The following is a 22,075-nucleotide window of genomic DNA, read 5'->3' as shown; positions in this document are numbered from 1 at the left end:
TAAATAAAATGGAAGAAATCATTCCACTGAAAATGGTACCCAAATGATAAAATATCTAGAAATAAACAAGAAATTCATAGGCCTGTATGAACAAAACCATAAAAATTTACCAAGTGGTATAAACTTAGACTGAATACAAGCCTAGACTGTAGCAGTCTTAAGTAGGAAGACTCAATCTATAAACTCATTGTGACCTCAATTTAAAAAAAATGTGTGTGTGTAGGAGAGAGAGAGTTAGAGAATACAGAGGGAGGGGGATAGAAAGAGAGCAGAAGGGAGAGGGAAGAATGGGTGGAGGGGATGGTTGTTTTGAAAATATTGATATTTGAATATTTGAGTATTTGATATTAACATGGATAAAGCTTCAGATTTGAAAGGCATTCTTAGACAAATCATGAGTAAAAATAGCCCCAAACACTTAGAGAAACTTAGTTTACAAATGAGGTGGCATTTTGATCAAAATGGGGAAAACACTAACTGCCTTACAGGGATACCCCATTATATATTTTGTTGGCACAAGTGACCAACCAAAAAACAAATGCATTTTTACCTTAATTTCCTGTAATAAATGAATTCCAGGGAGTAAGAAGATGTAAAGTTAAACAAATGAAACCATAAGAATTTAGAAGAAAATATGAGTAAATTTATTTATAATCAGAATGGGGAAGGCCTTTTAAAACTGGAAACAAATCCCAGGATCTACCGAGGCAAATATGGATAAATTGACAACATAAAACTTAAAACTTTATATATGCTACAAAATAAATAACATCAAAACATAAATAATAAACAAATAAAAATGTTTCTAAACAAATAAAAATATTTTCAAGACATAAGACAGAAAAGTTCCAAAGTACACAGGCAAATTAAGAAAAAGCCAAATAACCCAACTGTAAATTGTATAAACGACATAAATTTACAAAAACTGAAATTTACAAAAAACATCTGAAAAGATACTCCATTTATAATAAAATTAACTTAATCAGAATAACATTGCAATATAATCTGTCACCAGATTAGAAAAAAAATATTAAGTTTGATAATAGTGTTGAGAAAGCTGAGAAATTGGCCTTTTCATTACACTCTTGGTAGGTGTATCCATTGATCGGTCTTTGGGGGGTAATTTGGCAATACCTACCAAAATGTTAAATGCACATGTCCTTAAATCCAGCAATTCCATTTCCAACTTAGAATTTACACCAAGGTATAGTCACAAAAGTATGCTAAAATATAAATCAAGGATGCTAATTACAGATTTGTGTATAAAAGTAAAAACTGGAAATATTCTATATGTTCACTAATAGACTAACCAAAGAAATTATATCCACTGAGACAATGGTATGCCAAGCAGCTATTAAGAAGAATGAGGTAGATCTTTATATGTTGTTATGTAAAGATAAAACACTAAGTGCAGAAAGCAAAGTGCAGAGTGCTGTGTGCATAGCATGAGTGGTTAAAAAAAAAAAAAAAAGGAGTCTCTTTCCACACCCCATTTCTCCCTCTCCTGGCCTCCTTCCCTTTCTTTTTCTTCCCTTCTGGAAATGCCTCCTAGTCCTCAGAAGCTCACTCATAGGTGGTCCCTGTGGCCATTCATGCTTTTCTTTTCTTTTTCTTGCTTGCTCTTTCTTTCTTTCTCTCTCTCTCTTTTTTTTTTTTTTTACTACATGTGCATCTTTTCCTTATTATTACTTTTTAAAATGGCAGAGCATGATTTTAGTGGTCAACATACTTTTATTTGCTTTTTTATGTTTTTCTGTATAAAATACAAAACCAAAAAAGTTTTTTTCCAAAGAAAAATGTTGTAGACATTAATTTTCAGATAGCAGTAACAAATGAAACATTCTCTTAGATATCAAAACACCTCTACTGATTTCTAAAATAGAAAAAAAATAAACACAAAAAGAAAAGATTGTGCATTGTTCATCTATCCCATGTAGAATGGGTAAACTCTGAGAACAGCCATATTCCCAATGGTGTGATGCTGGAATGCTTTTATTTATCAACTGCCTTATAAACAAGGTATCCTCTCTGCAGCTGCAATCAGTGCTCACGTGCCCACATGCACAAGCCTCCACAGAGCTTACGTGCCCACAGAGCATGCACCAAGCCTCCATATTCCTCAGTGCAAACCAATCCATGCTCATTACCCAGAAATGAATGAAATAAATGGCTGGAGAAAGGTATACAATTTCTTTTCCTCTGAAAATCTAATCTTCCCTCATAATATATACCCATCTCAGGGGTTAGAAGCAAATTAAAGATCCCCAGGAGCTCAAAGCCTTCTGTAGTTTTGAGCTCTGAGCAGTTACTATATGAAACAATAGAACAGGAGAGGTTCTGTTGTGTTTCCCTCTCCTGTCATTAAAAAATAAGGAGAATGGGAAAAGGCAAAGTGATTTTGGTCAGCTGGATTATGTTAAGTGGTGAACCATGTCACCACGTAGGTTTAAAATTAAAGTTTCCCTGGCTTTCAAAACACTTATCTCCAGGGAATCTACCTGCTCAAGCCACCTTTCTGGGCTAACATTGGGGTAGATGAGCTGTGGGTAAGCAGATCCCTAAAAACCAGAGACTGGAGTTACTGGTTGTATAGCCATTTTTAGCCTGCCAGCCCCTTCTGTTGACTTCCATTGGCCTTTCATCCAGGAAAGCCAGTGGCCACATCATTCCCTTCCCAGTTCCTGCCATACAGGGAACGAGAAGCCTGGCCTTGACACGTAAAGAAAAGCTTGGCATATTTTCACTTTATGTTGTGCGTTTGTATGAACCCACAAGTTTCTAACACTAATCAACTCTAGTACATGTGAAATATCTAATATATTATTAAAAAAAAAAGAAATACATAGCTGGTTTAATTTAACCCCTAGCTATTACACTGGGCTGGTAATTCTAATAGAACTCTATTTGTCCTTTGGGTGTTTCAGAATAGAGCAGACTCAAGTCCCCAGTGTCTGGGGGCCGCACAGGAAATGTGAGTCACTAGGAGCTATAGCAATCCCTCTGACTTGCCTGGGTCTAGTCCTAGTTCAGAATGAACACACATCTGTGTCTGTCCTAATTCCCTCCACAGGGTAGACTGGCAGGACTCAGGCTGGTAAAAGCATAATTTATAAGATCAAGTGTGTGTGTGTGTGTGTGTGTGTGTGTGTGTGTGTTTTAAAATGTAGGAACAGCATAAAACTGTTTCTCTCTACCAACTGTCTATGGTAGAGAAAAATAAAACCTGAATTGCAGAAAACACCAGCAGTTAGGTTTTTAGTTTTGGTTTTGTTTCCTTTGACCAATAATTTGAATGGATCTAGTGACTGCAGCTTATTATTATTATTATTTTTTTCAATCTAGGTTTGTAAACAGGCAAAAGCATATGTTGAATTTTCATGTAGGCCTTCTTGGCAAGTGACATGCAGGCATGCAAACCAGGTGTACAGGCTTCCCTTGGCAGTCCTGAGCCACTCTGACCTCTCTAAACGGCTCACCAGGCACTGGGGAATGGGCAAAATGACCTCTCAGTGGTTCTGGGGACCCTAAGGATGTTCCAAGGATATCAAGGAGCCCCTCTAAGAGGATGAAACAAAAACGTGCTGAGATCCTATTACTGAAAGGAACAAGGAGACTGTAACGACATGACTGACAGCTACGGGTACATCAGTGTCCTCACATTTAGTGTGGCTATGGGATTAGCACCCCAAATTATCCCCAAGCTAATGACATCACCTGTCTGTGCGTTTTCCTACATGCTGGGGACCAGAACCAGATTAAGCAAAGTCTTTGGACACAGCCTCCACGAAGTTTGGGGCGGACATCAGGATGCCGATGGTGCAGATGATGGTGAAGACGGAGAAGGCCATGAGACACAGGCGGTCCACCACGCAGGCGGCAAACTTCCACTCACTGCAGATGGCCTCACTCTCGTCCTGGCAGCGGAAGCGATTGGCAATGTAGCGGACCTCTTCCAGGATCTTGGCCAGGTCAGGATCCCCCTCGGGGGGCTGCCCGCCATGTAGGAGCTGCTCATCGTGCGTGGGGGAGCAGGCCATGCGGCCACACACGACGCCCGAGTCGGGGGTGGGGGCACAGTGCACACCGTCCAGGCCGCGGAAGCCGATGTAGAGCAGGTTGCCGTTGGTGGTCGGTGGCCCTGCCACCGCGCTCATCTCCACGCTGGCCAGGCTGCAGCGGCGCGGCTTGTGCTGGCAGGCCGGCCGCACCTTGTCCTCCCCGGGCCTCTTCATGCGCAGGAACCATGCGCACCAGTTCAGAAGGATGACTCTGGTCTGGGGAGACAATGGGGCAGTTAGCAGGGTGGGTGGTGAGCCTCAGCTGATCCTAACAGCAAGGTGATCCTAGGACCTCAGCCCTACTTAGTGGACCCAAAGGGTGACATGCCCCTGCTCCTTCCGGGGTGAGTTTCCACAGGCAGGCAGTGCCAACGCCTTACAATGGTTGAGTCAAATGTGAGCTACGCAGATGAAGGCAATGCAGAAAGGCCCCCCAGGATTGAGTGAATTCTCAGTGGCAGACACACAGCAATCTCTGGACAGATAAGCAGGTGGGAGGCGAGGGTTATCTTAGGAGAGTCCTGCCTGAGCTGTGTGAATAAGACCAGTCATTTTCCCTCTCCAATCTTTCCTCAACTGTAACTAACAGCCATCATACCTAACTGCCTGTAAGGCACCCTAGTGTCCCATGGCACACCCCTGGAGATTTAAAGATTTTCAAGGGTGACCCTGTGACACCTATCAGATGCTGCATGAACGCCTAACTTGAAGCAGTCCAGACTGAGACACCAGATCCCTTGCGGTGATGACATATCATTACAAAGCAATTTTTGTTGTCCTGATGAAAAGCAAGTGCCAAGAAAGTCAACATGGGACAGGAAATTAGGGTAGTGTGCTCCTAAGATTTGAGAGGTTGTGCTGTACCAACAGGTGCTAAGTGGTCAGGACATAAATACTTATTAAGTTGTTTTGACCGATGTAATAGAGAGAGCCATTAGGTTGTTTGTTTGTTTGTTTGTTTGTTTGTTTTGCCCCGGGGGCTGTGAAAAAATCCCTGAGACACTAAAGGTGCTGTGAACCAGGGAAGTTTAGGAATCTCTAACCTAATTCATCAGGACACAGTGAAGACTGAGTAACATGATATGTGGGAAAGTACTTGGAAAAATCTAAAGCAGGGGTTGGCAGACTTTATCTTTAAAGGGCCACACAATAAAGTCCATAAGGTCTCCATTGCAACTACTCGGTTTTGCTAATAAAGTACAAAATAGTCATAGAAAGCATGTAAAGAAGCAAACGTGGCTTTTTTCTAATAACATTTTATTTGCAAAAACAATTGGTGGGCCAGATTTGACCATCAAGGCCATAGTTTGTCAATCTCTGGTTTAAAGTGTTTTATCAACATATATCGCCCACATGCATACAAGATGCTCGAGAGAAATCACTGATCTTTCTTGTTTTTCCCTTTAATGAAAAGAAGGGAGCCATGTGAAGACTCAATCCAGATTAAAAAAAAAAAAAAATTCTTGGAAGCCTATTTAGACAAGTGTGTGAAAACTAGGCTCTTTCCCTGAAATTATCCAGATATTGATTTTAACTTTGGTTTATGATTGTGGGCGAACTCCATCAGCAACATAGCAGGTATGTTTCACATCTATAAGTTTAGGCAGTAAGTTGTGAAGTTCATGCCTGCAGCACTTTCTCGGTAATCGTTTTTATAACATCTTATCAGAGATAACTTCAATAGACCGGTCTGGAGAAAGGTAATGAAAGAACAAGAAGGCATAAGAGCAGGTTCACTTAAGCTGTAAAGATAACCTTTTGTTCATAGCAGATGGCAGTCTATATATCCTGCCCACACTCTATGGACAAACCTCCAGAGCCTGGAAAGGGCTTTTTGCAGACCCTGGAGGGTTTTCTGTGATCATTAAGGGGCAGGGCCACATGGCCCCACATGTGTCCCTCCACAGGAGGCTCCTAAGGCATGCCATTTCACTTGGGCCTCTCAGAGGTTCTGTGAAGTGAGTATAATCTCCCCACTTTACAGACAAAGAAAGAGAGGCTTCAAAGAGGCTAATAAATTGGCTCAAGGCCACATAGTAAGCAAGTTACTTATGTGTTTAGACTTCCACAGCCTCATCTGTAAAAGGGTCTACAATGTCTTCCTCAAAACACCTGTGACTTCAGCCCACCCCCTACCTGCACTTTGAAGGCACAGGGAAGACTGAACCAGAGCTCAAGGGAGTGCAGTGGGCAATGAATGCATCCAAACCCAGAGGCAACTGTGCACACAGAGAACTAAGGCCAGGCGTGTCTGTGGTGGTGGTGGGGGGGGGGGGGGGGACAGGGGGTGTTTGTGCATACCCTGGGGCACATCTCAAACTAATATTATCCACGCTGCCAGGTCTATTTTGAATTCCATGGCCTGAATCATTAGCTTTCAAGGCTAAAGCATCTCAAAAGATGAAATTATCCTCTTGGCACTTATCAAACTGTGCTCATGACCTCTTCTATTAGGTTATGGTTTTGTGTCTGGCTGTGCAAATGTCACATAATGCCGCTGCACCGGCAGTATCTTCTTCATAGCAACACATCATAATAAAAGTTCCTTGGAGGCTGTTTATGTTTCAAATACACACAGAAAGAAAGAAAAATGCAGTAGGGTATATAAATTGAAAGCGAGACATACAAGCTTCATGTTTCATTTGCAGCCATTGGTTTGGACACATTTGTGCTGAGAGGTGAATAATTAGCATATTGTCTTAATTAAGATTTTCTTTCTGGGGGCGCCTGGGTGGCTCAGTTGGTTAGGCGTCCAACTTCAGCTCAGGTCATGATCTTGTTGTTCATGAGTTCAAGCCCCATGTTGGGCTCTGTGCTGACAGCTGGGAGCCTGGAGCTTGCTTCAGATTCTGTGTCTCCTCTCTCTGCCCTTCCCCTGCTTGTGCTCTCTCTCTGTCTCTCAAAATTTAAATTTAAAATTAAAAACAATTAAAAAAAATATTTTTTCCTGGATACTAAAGTACTACCAGGTTGGTAAAATTGTTTTTTCTTCATGTCTTAAACATAAGAAATAATAATATATATTTTTAGCTTTACATTTGCATAAATAAACACTTGAAGGATAATGGAGGAATTAATTGAAATGGCCATCAATATTGGTGGTGGAAGCAGAGTGACGGGCAGGGATGAGAGCTGATATCCTTCCTTACAATTTTACTTTTATTTTGACTTTGGGAACACGTAACTGTATTACTTATTTCAAATGGAAGGATGGGTAGACAGAAAGTGTGTCAGGGTTATAAAAGCCAGACGAGAATGCAGGTTAATGTGGACAGATGTGTCCCAGCTTTTAATGAGGGCACCTTCTTAAAACAAGCCAACGGACTGCAGTGATTAGACGTGTGTGGGAGATAACACCATTTCTGGGAGCTCACTCTACTGCTGATGCAATGAGCTATGAGAGAAAGTTTTTGTTAAGTGTAAGAATTTCCTATGGAAGAGAATCTAAGAGGACACATTAACTTGGTAAAGCCATTTCTTTTTAAGTAGTTTTTCTTAAGTTCACTTTTGGGTAACTGTAAATTATTGCACAATGAATATTTTTAGAAGGCCTGGAAACTCCCTGTTGCTGGAGGTTCACAAAAGGCATCTTGCTTCTTGCAGCTGCATTTTAGCAAGTTGGTGAGTGCTAGACTCCTTTCTGAACTTGGATGCAAGGTTACAGATCTCCAAAGAAAAACAATCTTGTTTTCACATAAGAGGCTCCTTTAGCTCCTACTGCCCTTAGGCTATGCTCTCTGGGCAAGAAGACTGGAAGGATTGCAGGGCCCAAGTAAGTATCTTGGATGGGGCGCATCCCTCCCCTGCCTTGGGTGTGAGGTGAGGAAAGCCCAGGACCCATGTGGCCTTAATCAAGGTTTCCTGAGTGTCAGGTGAGCGTCAGATACTGGACTCCTAAGGAGCACAGCATGTGACTAGGTAAGCATCAGCCTGCATGCCGGTGCTAAGCAGGTGCTGGTAAGGTGTGGCATGCTCTGGGCTGACACAACAGGCTGTTGTATTCAATCATTTGGTTTTCATCCTTTAGCTTTCATCCTATACTCCCTTCCCCACTGGTAACTACTAACCTTTATTTTATAGGCCTGTGGTAAGTTTACATTCCTACATATATTGACTACGCAGGTTATTACATGGCTCACTCTTTCTTACCCTTTTACTCCTCATTCTGTTTGGAAGATCCAACCACATGGCTGTGTGCTTATCTTGTCTGTTGCTTCCAACCACTGCACAGTTCTCTGTGGTGTACATGCAAAAAGTAGTTTCACAAACACTATGGTAGCAAAATGTACAGAGCAGTCTGTGTGTGAGCCCTCTTCCGGAATGTCCAATTGTAAGAACAATGCCATGGGAGCCTAAGAGCATGCTCACCAGAACTGTCCTCTACATATAGACCATGCAATAATGTAGATGGGTGGGGTGCTATGAGAAATATGGTTCTGTTTAGGAATGCTGGGCTGTGTGTGGGATTTTTCAGATAAATAAATTATTCCTAGAGCCTCGCTTGGGGAGGAGCCCTGACTCCCTGTGGTGAAGCACAGGAGGAACGCACCCACTTGGGCATCTTGCCGCCATCGGGGTCGTGGTGGTGATACTGCAGCACAATCACTGTCACGACCACAGAGAGGCCCACGATGATCATGGTGCTGGCAAAGTACTGGGCTGCAGAGACAAGAGACACAGGGTGAGACCTGGGGCCTCCATGGCACAATTATCACAGGGTGGCAGGCAGACCCAGACGGTGGTGACTGATTGCCTGGGGCTGGATGGTGAAGCCAAGAGCAGGGCAGGGCCACCTCCAGGCCTGCAGACTCCTGTCCACATTCCTGGCAGGCAGAGGCCAGCCCAGAGCACAGAGACCTGGTTTCCTGTCCACGAAAGCAGCCTGGCCTACCTAACTACACTGTTTTGAACTCCGTCCATTGCCTCCTTCATTGAGGGTTAACAGAGCCTCACCAGATGCTGAAATGATCGTTCCCAGGATAAAGGATGTGGACTGTCACGGAACTGAAAACACTTGGGTGGTGAGGGTGTGGTCACCACAGGGATGACTACAGGCTGTGAACGTGCTGGGGGTGGGGATGGAACAAGGGCAAACCTGGGCATCACCGGCTGTCTTATGAGGCCTGGATAGCTAGTATTAGTGGAGAAAACGAGGCTGGGGCACCTGGTAGCTCAGTTGGTTAAGCATCTGACTCTTGATTTCGGCTCAGTTCATGATTTGTGAGTTCAAGACTCGCATCAGGCTCTGCACTGACAGTGGGGAGCCTGCTTGGGATTCTGTCTTTCCCTCTGTCTCTGCCCCTCCCCTGCTCATTCTCTCTCTCAAAATAAATAAATAAACATTTAAAAACAAAAAAGTTAAGAAAATGAGTCTGGCCCCATCTAATGAGAGATAGGAGGAGGTGCCAGTTGTGTGAGGAAGATGTGGAAGGCAGTGACTTTCCAGGAGAACATTAGCTTCAGCTCTGATGGGCAAGAATGGGTTTCTCCATCTTGGCCCCAAGGAGAAGCAGCATGGAGCATCCAAAACAGCCCTCCCCCAACCCCCTGCCCCCATCCAGTGTCTGCCATCTGTGAGTTTACACAGGCTACTCAGCCTGTTTGGGCTTTAGGTTATTCACCAATATAACAGGGATAGCAAGCAGTGCATTCTTTGCAGGGTTGGTGCAAGAATTAGCAATTATATGAGCCCAGGATCTAGGAGAAAGTCTGACACAAGGAAGACATTCCTTGATCAGCAACTCTGATTATTAGAACTTTGGTGTGGCTTTCAGCTCAAGGGGGGTGAGGTCTAAGCAGAAGACATTCTGGTGCAGAGGCTAAGTGTGTGACCACACACCTGGTTAAGAACACTTCCTTCTCTCCAGGCAGGAAGGAACTCACTGCCCCACTGTGGGGACCAAGAGGTACCTTGGTGAGGAGTTGCCAGAGATGGACATTTGAGGCTTAAAGTTAGCATCAGGGATTTCTAAGAAAGGGAAGGGTAGTAAACAAAACTCTTACTGGTATGGGCTGAACTGTGGCCTCCTTAAATTTATATGTGGAAGCTCTAACCCGTGGTACCTCAGATTGTGACTGTATTTGAAGACCATCCTTTTAAAGAGGTGATTAAGTTAAAATGGAGTCCTTAGAGTGGGATCTGATTCATTATGACTGGTGTCCTTATAAGAACGGGAAATTTGGACATACAAAGGGGTACCAAGGATGCACCCAGCAAGACCAATGTGAGGACACAGCAAGAAGGGGGTCATCTGCAAGTAAAGCAGAGAGGCTTCAGAAGATCTCAAACCTTCTGGCATCTTGATCTTGAACTTCCAAACCCCCAGAACTGTAAGCAAATATATTTATGTTGTGTAGGCCACCCAGTCTGTGAAATTTTATTGTGGTCTCCCTAGAAGACTAATACAATGACTTGTGGAGGTGTCCATGGTCAAAGGATCCCACAGCTGAAGTCTCAACAACAGAGGTCAGAGGCCAACAGCATCACATCTTTCTAGAAATAGGCTATGCATCAACCATGCTTTTTCCCCATTGGTTCATCAGTCAAGGCAGTTTCTGCCAACTGCCCCACAGGGAGTGCTTTCTGCTGAAAGTCTCTATTGAAAGTATTGTGTTCGAAGGTAGAAATAATGGGGTCAGACCCTCAAGTTGAAACATGGTTCCTTGCTCTCTGGATGGTACTGAGAGAACTAGGAACACCCACAAAGGCTTTTCATACCAACAATTATTCTCTCTGGCCAAACTATTACACATTAAGGGAACCCCACAAAGATGAGCCTTGGCTTCTTAGTTTGTGAAGCCTGGGAGTATCCATATAAGCTCCCCTACTCCTGTCCTCCCTAATTAACCACATATGGCAGCCCTCAGGTGGCATGGATCAACAGGAATAATCATAGACTCCTTTCCTGTTTCTGATCTCCATCACCAAACTAGAGTAGGGATTCTTATATTAAACCTAATATCCACTGTCAGAACGTTTGCTTCCCATTCTCAAAACTGGCTGGAGGTCTGATTCCCTAACCAGGAATGGAACCCTGGCTCTTGGTGAGAGTACCAATCCTAACCACTAGACCACTGAGCACCCCTTTGCGTGTTCCTGCTTATTCCAATCCAGAGAGGGGTGTAGCAACAAGTGATGCTGTCTTCTATTTCTGCCATCCTGCCCTGGGCAGAAAGTCATGCCTTACATCTGTCTTGGCCAAAATATAAATATATTTGTCCTGTTTACATTTCCTCACAAGCTTTAACTTTATACAGAGACATTGAGGTATCTCAGGAAACAACGGCTAAGAGTTAAAATGTGAGATCCTTACATTTTGGCAAAGAATTTGTGGAAAAACAATGACTCAGGTATAGTTATAGTCACTATAGGTATATAGTCACTATAGGTATAGTCACTCCTTATGGAAAAGAGAGGATTGGGGGCTCTTCAGGGCACGGAGGACAGATTTATGCTCTGTTTCCATGCTAGGAAATCCTGGGTACTCTCTAAGTCTGTGTCTTCAAGAGAGGCCCAACACTTGCTTACCTATCAAGGGCACTGAGTCAGATGTCGCAGGCATGATCTCAGCCACCAGCAACATGAAGACAGTAAGAGAGAGTAAAACTGTTATCCCTGAAACATAAACACAAAGGTGCCTGAGATAGAACAGATTATAGGGACTCAATTCCACTTAACTGTGCCTAACCTGACATTCAAATAACTACAGAGGTATGGGGGAGGGGTGAGTGACATCCTGAAACTAGATGCAGAATTCTCTGTACATATAGGCATGGCCATTTTTTCTGGGGACTTCTCATCATTTACCAGAGTCCTAGATAGAGATAAGTTTAGGAGCCAGAATTTTAGAACAACAATACAAAATGAATTACGGAACTCAACACAAGTATGTCTCATTTTCTTTATTACACTAGGATCTAGAGGTAGTTTCATATAGCATGACAAAACAAAACAAAAACAAAAAAACATGCTATCCAAAGACCTGGCTTTTGGTCTTGACTTTGCTATTTACCTCGTAAGTCACTTAACGTGTCTGAGCCTTGCACTTAAGACACGGGTTTGAGGATGATTTCTACATGTACTAAATATGGCCTTGGTAACTCTTTAAGATGTTGAGAAATTCATCTCACCATTCCAAATCTTAGTTTTCTTATCTTTGTATTGGATCTTAAGGAATCACCCTGTGGACAGCAATATACAGATGCAAACTGGTACTAGACTAAACTGTTCCCTGTCCATAACAAATGCTGGTGGTCAGTTGCTACCAAGGAACAGGATTGGGTGGCAGGAGAGGAGAAAGCAAGGCCCCTCAGGACAGAACTCAGTAGTCTCTCCCTGGGCATTTTTATATTCTATGCAGGATCACAGTATCCTTCAGATTCTCAGGAGGGCATGGACATCCAGCATGGAGCCTAGATCAGGAGCCTGTGGTGTCGGGTGCCCTGGGCTGGCAGGTCAGTGTGTGATGCACCAAGAAGGCTCTGCAACATCTCTGCACCCAGAGCCGTGACAAGTCCTGCACTGTCCACAGTTATCCCTACAGCACTGACCTGGAGGCAAGGCCTCCTGTCCTGTTGCAGACTCCCACCCAAGATCAGGACACTTACCCAGGGATATTTTCTCCCCAGAATCTGCAGGGAGCAAGAAGACGAGGAGGGCCAGCGCAGAGATGAGCACACAGGGGATGAGCAGGTTGAGGCCATAGTAGAGGGTCCTGCGGCGAATGGTCACTGTGAAGGTGACGTCTGGGTACGGCTCTTTGCAGCACTCATAGAACTTCTCACTCCGCTTGCCTGGGATTCCTTCATTAGCAGGGGGTGGGAAGGAACCACTGTCTGAATAAAATTACCCTGCTTGTTTATTTTTAATGAGCATATCACACAAATGACCATGGGGTTTGTTGAGTGCTAAAAACCTGGATAATCAGTGTTTGAATAAACTATTTGTTTATTCAAAGAGGCCCAGAAAACTCCCTAGTCTTTTCTATGTAAGAACACAGCCAGAAGACAGCCATCTATGAATCAGGAAGCAGGCCCTCAGCAGACACCAGATCTGCCAGTGCCTTGATCTTAAACTTCTAGCCTTCAGAAATGTGAGAAATAAATTTCTATTGTTTATAAGCCACCCAGTCTATGGTATTCCATTATAGCAGCCTGAAGGGACTAAGACACCAGGATTATAAATAATACATTATAAGCTTTACACCATTATAAATGTAATTATTGTTTTTCTATTTAAAATCATCAAATATAGTTTCCCACGAATTGCAATTTACTGTCCAGCCTGATTTTAGGAATGGAGCAGATTCTAATATAAAGATGCCTATACTAGCACTGACTTGTTTAACTGCATACTTTTCATGGAAAGCATTGAATTTTCTAATTGGTTTTTTTTTTTTTTTTTTTTTTTTTTTGGTTGTTGTTCTCATTGTATAGCTCTCAATAAATTACAGAGATTGCTGCAGGGTTCAATAAATGTTCACACTGAAAAGCAGAGTAGAAAATCCCAAACTTTTAAAGCCAGCACAGGAATAAAGTGGCTTTCTACAAGGCCACTGGTCTCATGTCTTTGCTAGACTTACCCACAAGGTCCCATTCTCCGTTTGGGATATAGCCGCTGATATCTGCCTCTTGCATCTGTAGATCCAAGGACCACCCTCCGTAGGACCAGGACCCAAACTTGAGTTTGCACTGCTGCACATCAAAGGGGAACCAGCGCACATCAATGTAACAGGAGCTCTTGAATATGCCTATGTGGACAATGAAAACGGCCAGAAAAACTGAAATGGAAGGTGACTAAAATAGAAGGTGACTGCTTTAAATACACAGCATCTCACACTGTTGGTGGGAATGTAAACTGGTGCAGTCATTAAGAAAACTGTATGGAGATTCCTAAAAAAATTAAAAATAGAACTACTATATGATCCAGTGACCCCACTTTTGGGTATATATCTGAAGGAAACAAAATCACTACTTGGAAGAGATATCTTCACTCCCATGTTCATCGTGTTCATTACAGCATCATTTGCAATAGCCAAGACACAGAATCAACCTAAGTATTCATTGATGGACAAATAAATAAAGGCAAAGATTATCAAATCTCTCTCTCTCTCTCTCTCTCTCTCTCTCTCTCTCTCACGCACACACACACACACACAATGGATAATACTATTCAGCCTTAAAATAAGACGGAAATCCTGTCATTTGCAATAACATGGGTGAAGCTGGGGAGCACTGTGCCAAGTGAAATAAACCAAAGACAAATACTATGTGATCTCATATGTAGATTTTGAAAAAAAAAAAAAAAAAAAGGAAACAACTGAACTCACAGAAGTGTTGAAATGCCAGGAGCTGGGGGTGGTGGAGAAACAGAGAGGGGTTGGTCAAAGGGGACAATCTTTCAGTTACAAGATGAGTAAATTCTAAGGCTCAAATGTACTACATGCTGACTCTAGTTAAAAATATCGTATACTTGAAATTTGCTGAGAGTGGATCTTAAACATTCTCATGGAAAGCAAAACCAAACTCAGCCATGTGAGGGGATAGATATGTTAACTTGATTGTGGAAATCATTTTACAATGTATATGTACATTGTCATCATGTTGTACACCTCATTACATTTTCATTTGCCAACTGTACTTCAATGAAGCTGGAAAAAAATTAAAATATAAATAATATATTTTAAAATACAAAAAAATATAGGGGTGCCTGGGTTGCTCAGTCAGTTAAGTGTCTGACTTCAACTCAGGTCATGAACTCGCGGTTCATGAGTTCAAACCCTTGCATTGAGCTCTGTGCTGACAGTTCAGAGTCTGGAGCTTGCTTCAGATTCTGTGTCTCCCTCTCTCTCTGCCCCTCCCCCGCAATGTTCTCTCTCTCCTTCAAAAATAAATATATTAATGTTTAAAAATTTTTAAATATAAAAAATATATTTTTAAATTTAAAATATAAATAATTCAAATAAATAAATACATACATACAGAGCAATCCTTTGATTTCGATCCTCAATATGCTGTTCATAATATGCAGTGCCTATTCTTCATGGCCTAGGAAAGGGCTGACGAGTTATACAATACATTACTTACGATTTCAGCACGTCTTTTTAAGGAGGGCCTCATGCACACATTGTTCTGACCCACCTGTGTTCCCTTCCAGAGGAGGTGACGTAGGCTTCTGGGCATCTAGACTAGGGGTGAGTAGAGAAGCATTCAGCCCCTGCTCCTCCAAACTACAGCTATACCTGTCCAAAATAAGCTTGGACATTTTTGGGAGATGTCTAGAAAGAAAACTTGGGTGAAGCTTTCTTGTTGTGTTTTTTTTTTTTTTAAATTCAAAGACAACACCTTTATGCTCCATCGAAGACTGTTCTGAGGGATTTCTGTGCAAAGAATTAGAAGTTCTGTAAACTTGCCATGCCTGTGTATCTTCAATCTCTAAATAATAAGAAAGAAGAATAGAAAAAAATCCCAGAGAAATTTATAAAAATGACAAAGGGTTTATTTAGAAGCAGAATATGAAAGGGATATGAATATGAAAGAATATGTGTGTCTGTGTCTGTGTGTGTTTGTGTGTCTCTGTTTGGTTGGGGGGGGGCGCAGCGTGGGCATTTTCCTTATGTTAAAAATTGAGAAAATACTTGGTTATCTAGAAATGTATGTAGGGAATAATTTTAACTAGTTTAAATTCTAGATCACGAACAGAACAAAGACTGGTAAGTTTAAATTGAAGGCATAGCGCTTGGGCACAAGTGACAGTTTCCATTGAAATGAGTGATTCCAGGGGCACCTGGGTGGCTCAGTCCGTTGGGCATCTGACTTCGGCTCAGGTCATGATCTCACTGTTTGTGAGTTCGAGCCCCACGTCGGGCTCTGGGCTGACAGCTCAGAGCCTGGAGCCTGGTTCAGATTCTGTGTCTCCTTCTCTCTCTGCCCCTTCCCTACTTGTGCTCTGTCTCTCTCTATCAAAAATAAATAAATGTAAAAAAAATTTAAAAAAAAAACAAAGAAAAAGAGTAAGTCCAAGCTAAGACAAGTTGGGAATGAATTTCTTCCAGGTCAGAGAGGAGACCAGATAAACCCTTCTAGCAATTTATGCCCATGTACTCCTCCCTGCCCAGAGAAAGGCCAGAAGGCAAGAGAAGGCACAAAGAGCTAACTAAGGGTGCCTCTATTCCTGCGGACAGAGTCAGCTCTGTACATTTCTGCTACTAAATTTAAAAAAGAATGAATGGAGGAAGGGATGTAACAGTCTTGCAAACACAACCCTCACCCCACAACCAAGTTAGGAGAGGGTAATAATTTCCTGTCCCCTCAAGTCCCTTTAAATATGATGTTCAGTGTTACACCCAATGTTCATGGGCATCTGGAAGTCAATACAGACACTGCCCTCCCATTAATGGGCTAGATCCCTTCAAACCTACATTGCCTGTAGAAAATGTAACTCTATAACTGAATTATTCCATTTCTATGAAATGGCCAGAGAAAGAAAATCTCTAGTGACAGAAAGCAGATCAATGGTGGCCTGAGGCTGGCAGTGAGTATGGGGATTAACTGCAGACCAACACAAAGGATCTTTTCAGGGTGATAAAAAATGTTCTAGGAGCGCCTGGGTGGGTTAGTCAGTTAAGCGTCTGACTCTTGGTTGCAGCTCAGGTCATGATCTCATGGTTCATAAGATGGACCCTCATATTGGCTCTACACGCTGATAGCTCGGGGTCTGTGTGGGAGTGTCTCTCTCCCTCTCTCTCTGCCCCTCCCTTGCTTGCACTTTCACTCTCAAAATAAATAACCTTAAAAAAATAATGTCCTAACACTAGATTGTGGTAATGGCTGTACAACTCTGTGAATTCACTAAAAATCATTGAATTATGCAGTTAAAAGCAGTGAATTGTATGATATGTAAATTATACTTCAATAAAGCTGTTATAAAAATATGAAATAGAAAAGAAGGTAATTTCATAACCAAGTCTCTATTTCAAATCTTGTACCCAAAACATTTTTTTTTTTGCCTGTGCTTCATTACATGAACAGAACATCATCCCAGATCTGTTCTACATGACCCCCAGGGTACAGTCTTGCTGCCCCAGACCAGAAAGCTCCAAACTTCTCCTGCCAATGTATGGAAGACTCCCACACTCCCACACAGCACAACATGCCTGTCCTTACCAGGCTCCTGGGGCCATGGAGGCTGGGACACAGGAATGAAGCCCCAGAGGGGGCTATTGCACACAGGCAGCTTGGGGCTCAGGAGTACTGCTTCTTGTAGCTGAAAATAGCTTCAGCCTTCAAAACAATCTGTAACACCATATTCTTGTATACTGATGACTACTGGAGATAGTTTTTTAAAATAGCCCTCATAATAAAAGCTGCAACTCACAGCCTGGTGAAAAAGAATGTCTGTGCATGTGATGGAAGGCTCATCCCATAGCTTCAGTCTCCAAGGGGCCTACTGTTAGGTGGAAAGCCTGCTTGGGCTGGGGGAGGGGTGAAGGAACTGGGGAAAGTAAAATGGAAGCACGTGCTTTAAGACAGAAAACCTGAAAATCTATAGCTCTTCAGTCTGTACAAACATTATTGAGAGTTACCTGCCTTTGATAGATTTAATCACTTACACATTCATTTATGGACAGGTACCTGGTTGATTAGTGGTGGTTCTAAGGTGTATAAACATGGAATCTGCCCATGGGATGCTTATCCTCCACTAAGGAGGAAGAGCATTTAAGCAACAACTCAGGAGGCAAGGCCAGCTTTGCTGTGCTGTGAAATGAATAAGAAGGTATACGTGTGGTGTACAGTGTGTGTATGTGGGGGGGTGTGTTGTTGGTGTGTGGGTATGTGTGAGGGAGGTATGTGTGTGGGGTGTATATGTGGGGTTTGTGGTATGTGTATGGTGTATAATGTGTGTGTGTGTGTGTGTGTGTGTGTGTGTGTGTGTGTGTTGTGTTGGGGGTGGTAGGTATGTGGGTATAGTGTGGCATGTGTGTATGTGGGGGGTGGTGTGGTGTGTGTAGGTGTGTGTGGGGTAGGTGTGTGTGTGTATGCGGGGGGTGGTGTGGTGCATGTATGTGTATGGGGCAGGTATATATGTGGGGTGTTTTGTGTGCCTCATGTTCTATAAATTTAATCCACAGTGAATGCAAGTCCCCCTTGTCAGGTCATTTCCCGTTCTCCTTAAAACCTGCAATCTGGGAAACCCTGGACATTTTCTGGTAGGTGGTGTGTAATGTGTACGCATGTATGTGTTGTGCAGGGGGTGGGAGGTGTGTGGGTATGGTGTGTGTGTGTGTATGTGTGTGTGTGTGTGTGTGTGTGTGTGTGTGTGTGCGTGTTGGTGGTGAGGTGGGGGGTGGTTGCAGATTGCCTGGGCGCAGGAAGTTAAATGGTTGCAGTGGGGAAATAATCCTGGAAAGAACATGTAAAAAATCATCTCAAAGATTTCTAAAACTCTGTTAATACCTACATGCCTCAAATCATTAAAACCCAGGTTCCTCATGCTCTATATTATTCAGTGAACAGCCCAGGGCCCAGTGAATTGACATAAATGATGGGCTTTTGGGAAAAAAATCAATCCCAGGAAGCAGTTAACCATCAACTGGTTGGGAAGGAGAAGAGAAGCTCAGTTAGGAATAAGTCATTGATGAGCCCCACTTTGAAATCACTTGCTCTTATACCCAACACCCAAGTCCTCTGTAACACACACACTCAAGAAGCCAGCAAGTCCACCATCTCGCCCCAACACCTGAAGAGCAGCACCTGCCAAGATACGCAGTCTGGTGGGAGGGGAAATGGTGAGCTGAAATGGGTGGAGAGAATGGCCAGGGTTGCCCAGCTTGCAGGTTTTAAGGAGAACTGAAAATGACCTGACAAGGGGGACTTGCATTCACTGTGGATTCAATTTAAAGAACATGAGACACACAATAAGAACATACGACACATGCCACCAAAGACAGTTTGAGCCATGACCCCAAGACAAAAAAAGGGAAAGATGGCATCATCAAGTTCAGGAAATACGTGCAAGCACACAGGGAAGAAAACAGGAAGGGGTGGTTGTGAATGAGGCAAAGGAGGCCCACCAGTAGTGTGAGCAACCATTGGGGGATTAGCACCCCAAACATGCCAAAATTGTCTAACTACAGGAGGACAAAGGAAGTGGATCTTACCTGGAGGGAGGTACTGGCAATGCCCAGAAGAATTAACTAACACGTTGGTGTGGAATGTGGCATCAAATCGCTCATCAGCACTAGAAACACAAAAAGGATTTCATGAGTCAGCACTGCCAGGCAGTGGGTTTCCCATGTCCTTAGGTCTGTCGTGACTGTGCTGGAATAGCTCTGGCAGGTGCTACTCTTCGCGCTTGGGTCATGCCACCATTCACAGCCTGCCTGGGAGATCTCAGAGCAGAGGTTGGTAGAGGCCAATGTCCACCACCACCCCCTCATTTCATATGAACTGTGATTTTCATATGCATATAAAACAAAGTTCTTAGCAAAAGTCAATCCTGAAGACAATTTCATAGGACAGGAGCAGATGAGAAATTTCTATCTATCTGTAGGGTAGAAGCTCTCTGCCATTGACAGCCCCATGCAGGCATGGATTTTGATCCACTGTCCTCAAAGCTCTAGTTCCAGTCTCCTGAATGTGCCCAATGCTTGGTTGATGCTTATCCAATACATCTTGAATGACTGAAGCTGCAAGTGCAGGAGGTTGCCAGGCATAGGCAGAGCCCAGAGGCATACTGGGCGCCATGAATAGCAATGACGGGAATGTGGGCAGGTGAAGAGAGAAGAATTAGGTATAAGTTTTAGATAGATCCTCCCCAGCCCCCTCCCTGCCCATGTTCAGAAACTCCTGCAGCCAGCACTTAACAAATTCTATAAAGGGGATGGGAAGAAGACACAAAACAGGAAGAAAGAACAACAGTTAAAGCCAACAGCCCTTATTATCCATGTCTTTTATTTTCTGTATTACGATACTTTGCTGACCCTGGATGAAGTGTGCCCCCCTTCCGCTCCCAGGTTAGCCAGTTCCCAGAGACAGCAGACAACTTGTTCACCAGTGTATCCCTCAAATGCAAACCATCAAATCCAGAGCCCACACCCCAGCCACCTCCTTTATCAGGGTTTCATATTCTAGGCCTCTGTCCCTCTGCCCTAATAACCAGAGGGCCAGGTACCAGACAGCTAGGGACAGCCCCTATCACCCAGAGCCCACTGAAATTATTCACACTGGCCAATCTTAACTCTGCTCATCCTGCCTCACCAGTTCCATTCCATGGAAACCACAACAAAGGCTCTTGCCCATGTTCCCCCTCCACTCCCTCTGCCTCCTGACCCACCCCGGTGTTTTCTTGTGTGGGTCTGCATGGTGTGCTATGCCTCCTGTTTCTAGGGAACTGTGAATAAAAACTGCTTCCTCCATGACAGCTACTTCTGTGTCTGCATCTCTTAGCATACCTCATTAAAACAAATCCTGGCTATCCTTAAATAAAAAGAAACAGAACTCCCTCAAGAAAATACAGGCAGCCGGGTCAAAATGCTAGCACCAAGGAGTTAAGTTCCTCTCCTTTTAGCAACTGGGGACCTGTAGTAAGGCTGCATACTTCTGCAGAGGCTGGGGCAGCCTTTTCTAATCCCAAGGTCCTCTGAAAGGGAAACTCAGAGTCACAAGATATTTGAGGACAGCACTCAGCATGAGAGACACAATTAAAGACACAGAAAAGATCCAAGAAGAAGAAGTGAACAAAAGGAACAAAAAAATTTTGCTCCTTAAAAAAGTAATATCCTCACAGAAATTCAAGAGGATATTGCATTTAGTAAGACACAGCAATACGAAAATTAAATTTTGACTTATGAAATAAATGTTTATAGACAGGTAGGAGGTCTGGCTGATAAGAATCACAAAGATGAAATGTGAGACATTGATGAAGAGGGCCTTCAGAGTACAAAGCCAGGAGAACTCACTCAACAGCTGCTGGAGAAACAACAGGGGCAATGGGTGGGAGGGAAGGGCCAAAGAAATCACACAGAGAAATTCTAGGGCTGAAAGAAACCAGTCAAGCATGAAGGCAAAGAGAGGCACCTTCAAGAACATTAAAGGCCTTACAGAGCTTGTGTCCCACGTGCTAGACTTGAGGATGAGCTCTAGGAAAATGAGGGTGAATACTGAAAAAGAAGAAATAAACTTTTGAACTAAAACTAAGTATGAGGGCAGGTGGGTGGTTCAGAGGGTTAAGTGTCCGATTCTGGATTTCAGCTCAGGTTCTGATATCATGGCTCAAGATCTAGCACCTGCATGGGGCTCTGCACCGACAGAGTGGAGCCTGCTTGGGATTCTCTCACCCTCTCTCTGCCCCTTCCCTGCTCGTGTATACGCTCTCTCTCTCAAAATAAATAAATAAACATTTAAATAAATAAATAAATTGGGGTGCCTGGGTGGCTCAGTTGGTTGAGTGTCTGACTTCAGCTCAGGTCATGATCTCACGGTTTGTGAGTTCGAACCCCACATCAGTCTCTGTGCTGACAGCTCAGAGCCTGGACCCTGCTTCAGTTTCAGTGTCTCCCCCTCTCTCTGCCCCTTCCCTCTCTCAAAAATAAACATTAAATTTTTTTTAAATAAAAAATTATTAAATAAATAAATAAATAAATAAATAAATAAATAAATAAAACTAGGGATCAAGAAAATGGATTTCCATGATGAGCTGTACAGTGGACCTAGAAAAGGCACACAGGGGGTGTGTTTACACATTACAGCAAGATATGAGGTGTCTCTGAAGAGACTCAAGTAGATTCAGAGCAATGGAGAGAAGAAATAAGCTGGAAAACACCACAGATTCTATTAAAGACACATTAAAAAAAATCACTGTAATAAGAAAAAGAAATGTCAACCACAAACTCTGCGGAAAACACTGTACAAAAAAAGTCAGGGTGTGAATATGAAACAAAAATGTGATGATGTGCAGAGGAAGAAGGAAGAGAGGGAGACTAAGCCACCACAAAAGGATAATCCTTTGAGATGAAGGA

The 22,075-nt window shown here is 43.1% G+C and overlaps 1 protein-coding gene across 1 annotated transcript in view; it reads right to left on the bottom strand.

Annotated features, from left to right (window-relative positions):
- Positions 1–875: 875 nt before the first annotated feature.
- CHRNA7 (cholinergic receptor nicotinic alpha 7 subunit) overlaps positions 876–22,075 on the bottom strand; it is a 113,632-nt gene continuing 92,432 nt past the window's right edge. The window contains 6 exon segments of the mRNA XM_047864598.1: positions 876–4,274; positions 8,608–8,717; positions 11,587–11,673; positions 12,666–12,860; positions 13,640–13,807; positions 19,217–19,296. Of these exon segments, the coding sequence (XP_047720554.1) occupies positions 3,756–4,274; positions 8,608–8,717; positions 11,587–11,673; positions 12,666–12,860; positions 13,640–13,807; positions 19,217–19,296 (1,159 nt within the window). The 3' untranslated portion in view covers positions 876–3,755.

This window comes from Prionailurus viverrinus, chromosome B3 (genome assembly GCF_022837055.1).
Source record: "Prionailurus viverrinus isolate Anna chromosome B3, UM_Priviv_1.0, whole genome shotgun sequence".
Classification (NCBI taxonomy): Eukaryota; Metazoa; Chordata; class Mammalia; order Carnivora; family Felidae; genus Prionailurus; species Prionailurus viverrinus.
This window is presented reverse-complemented; position numbering and strand designations above follow the sequence as displayed.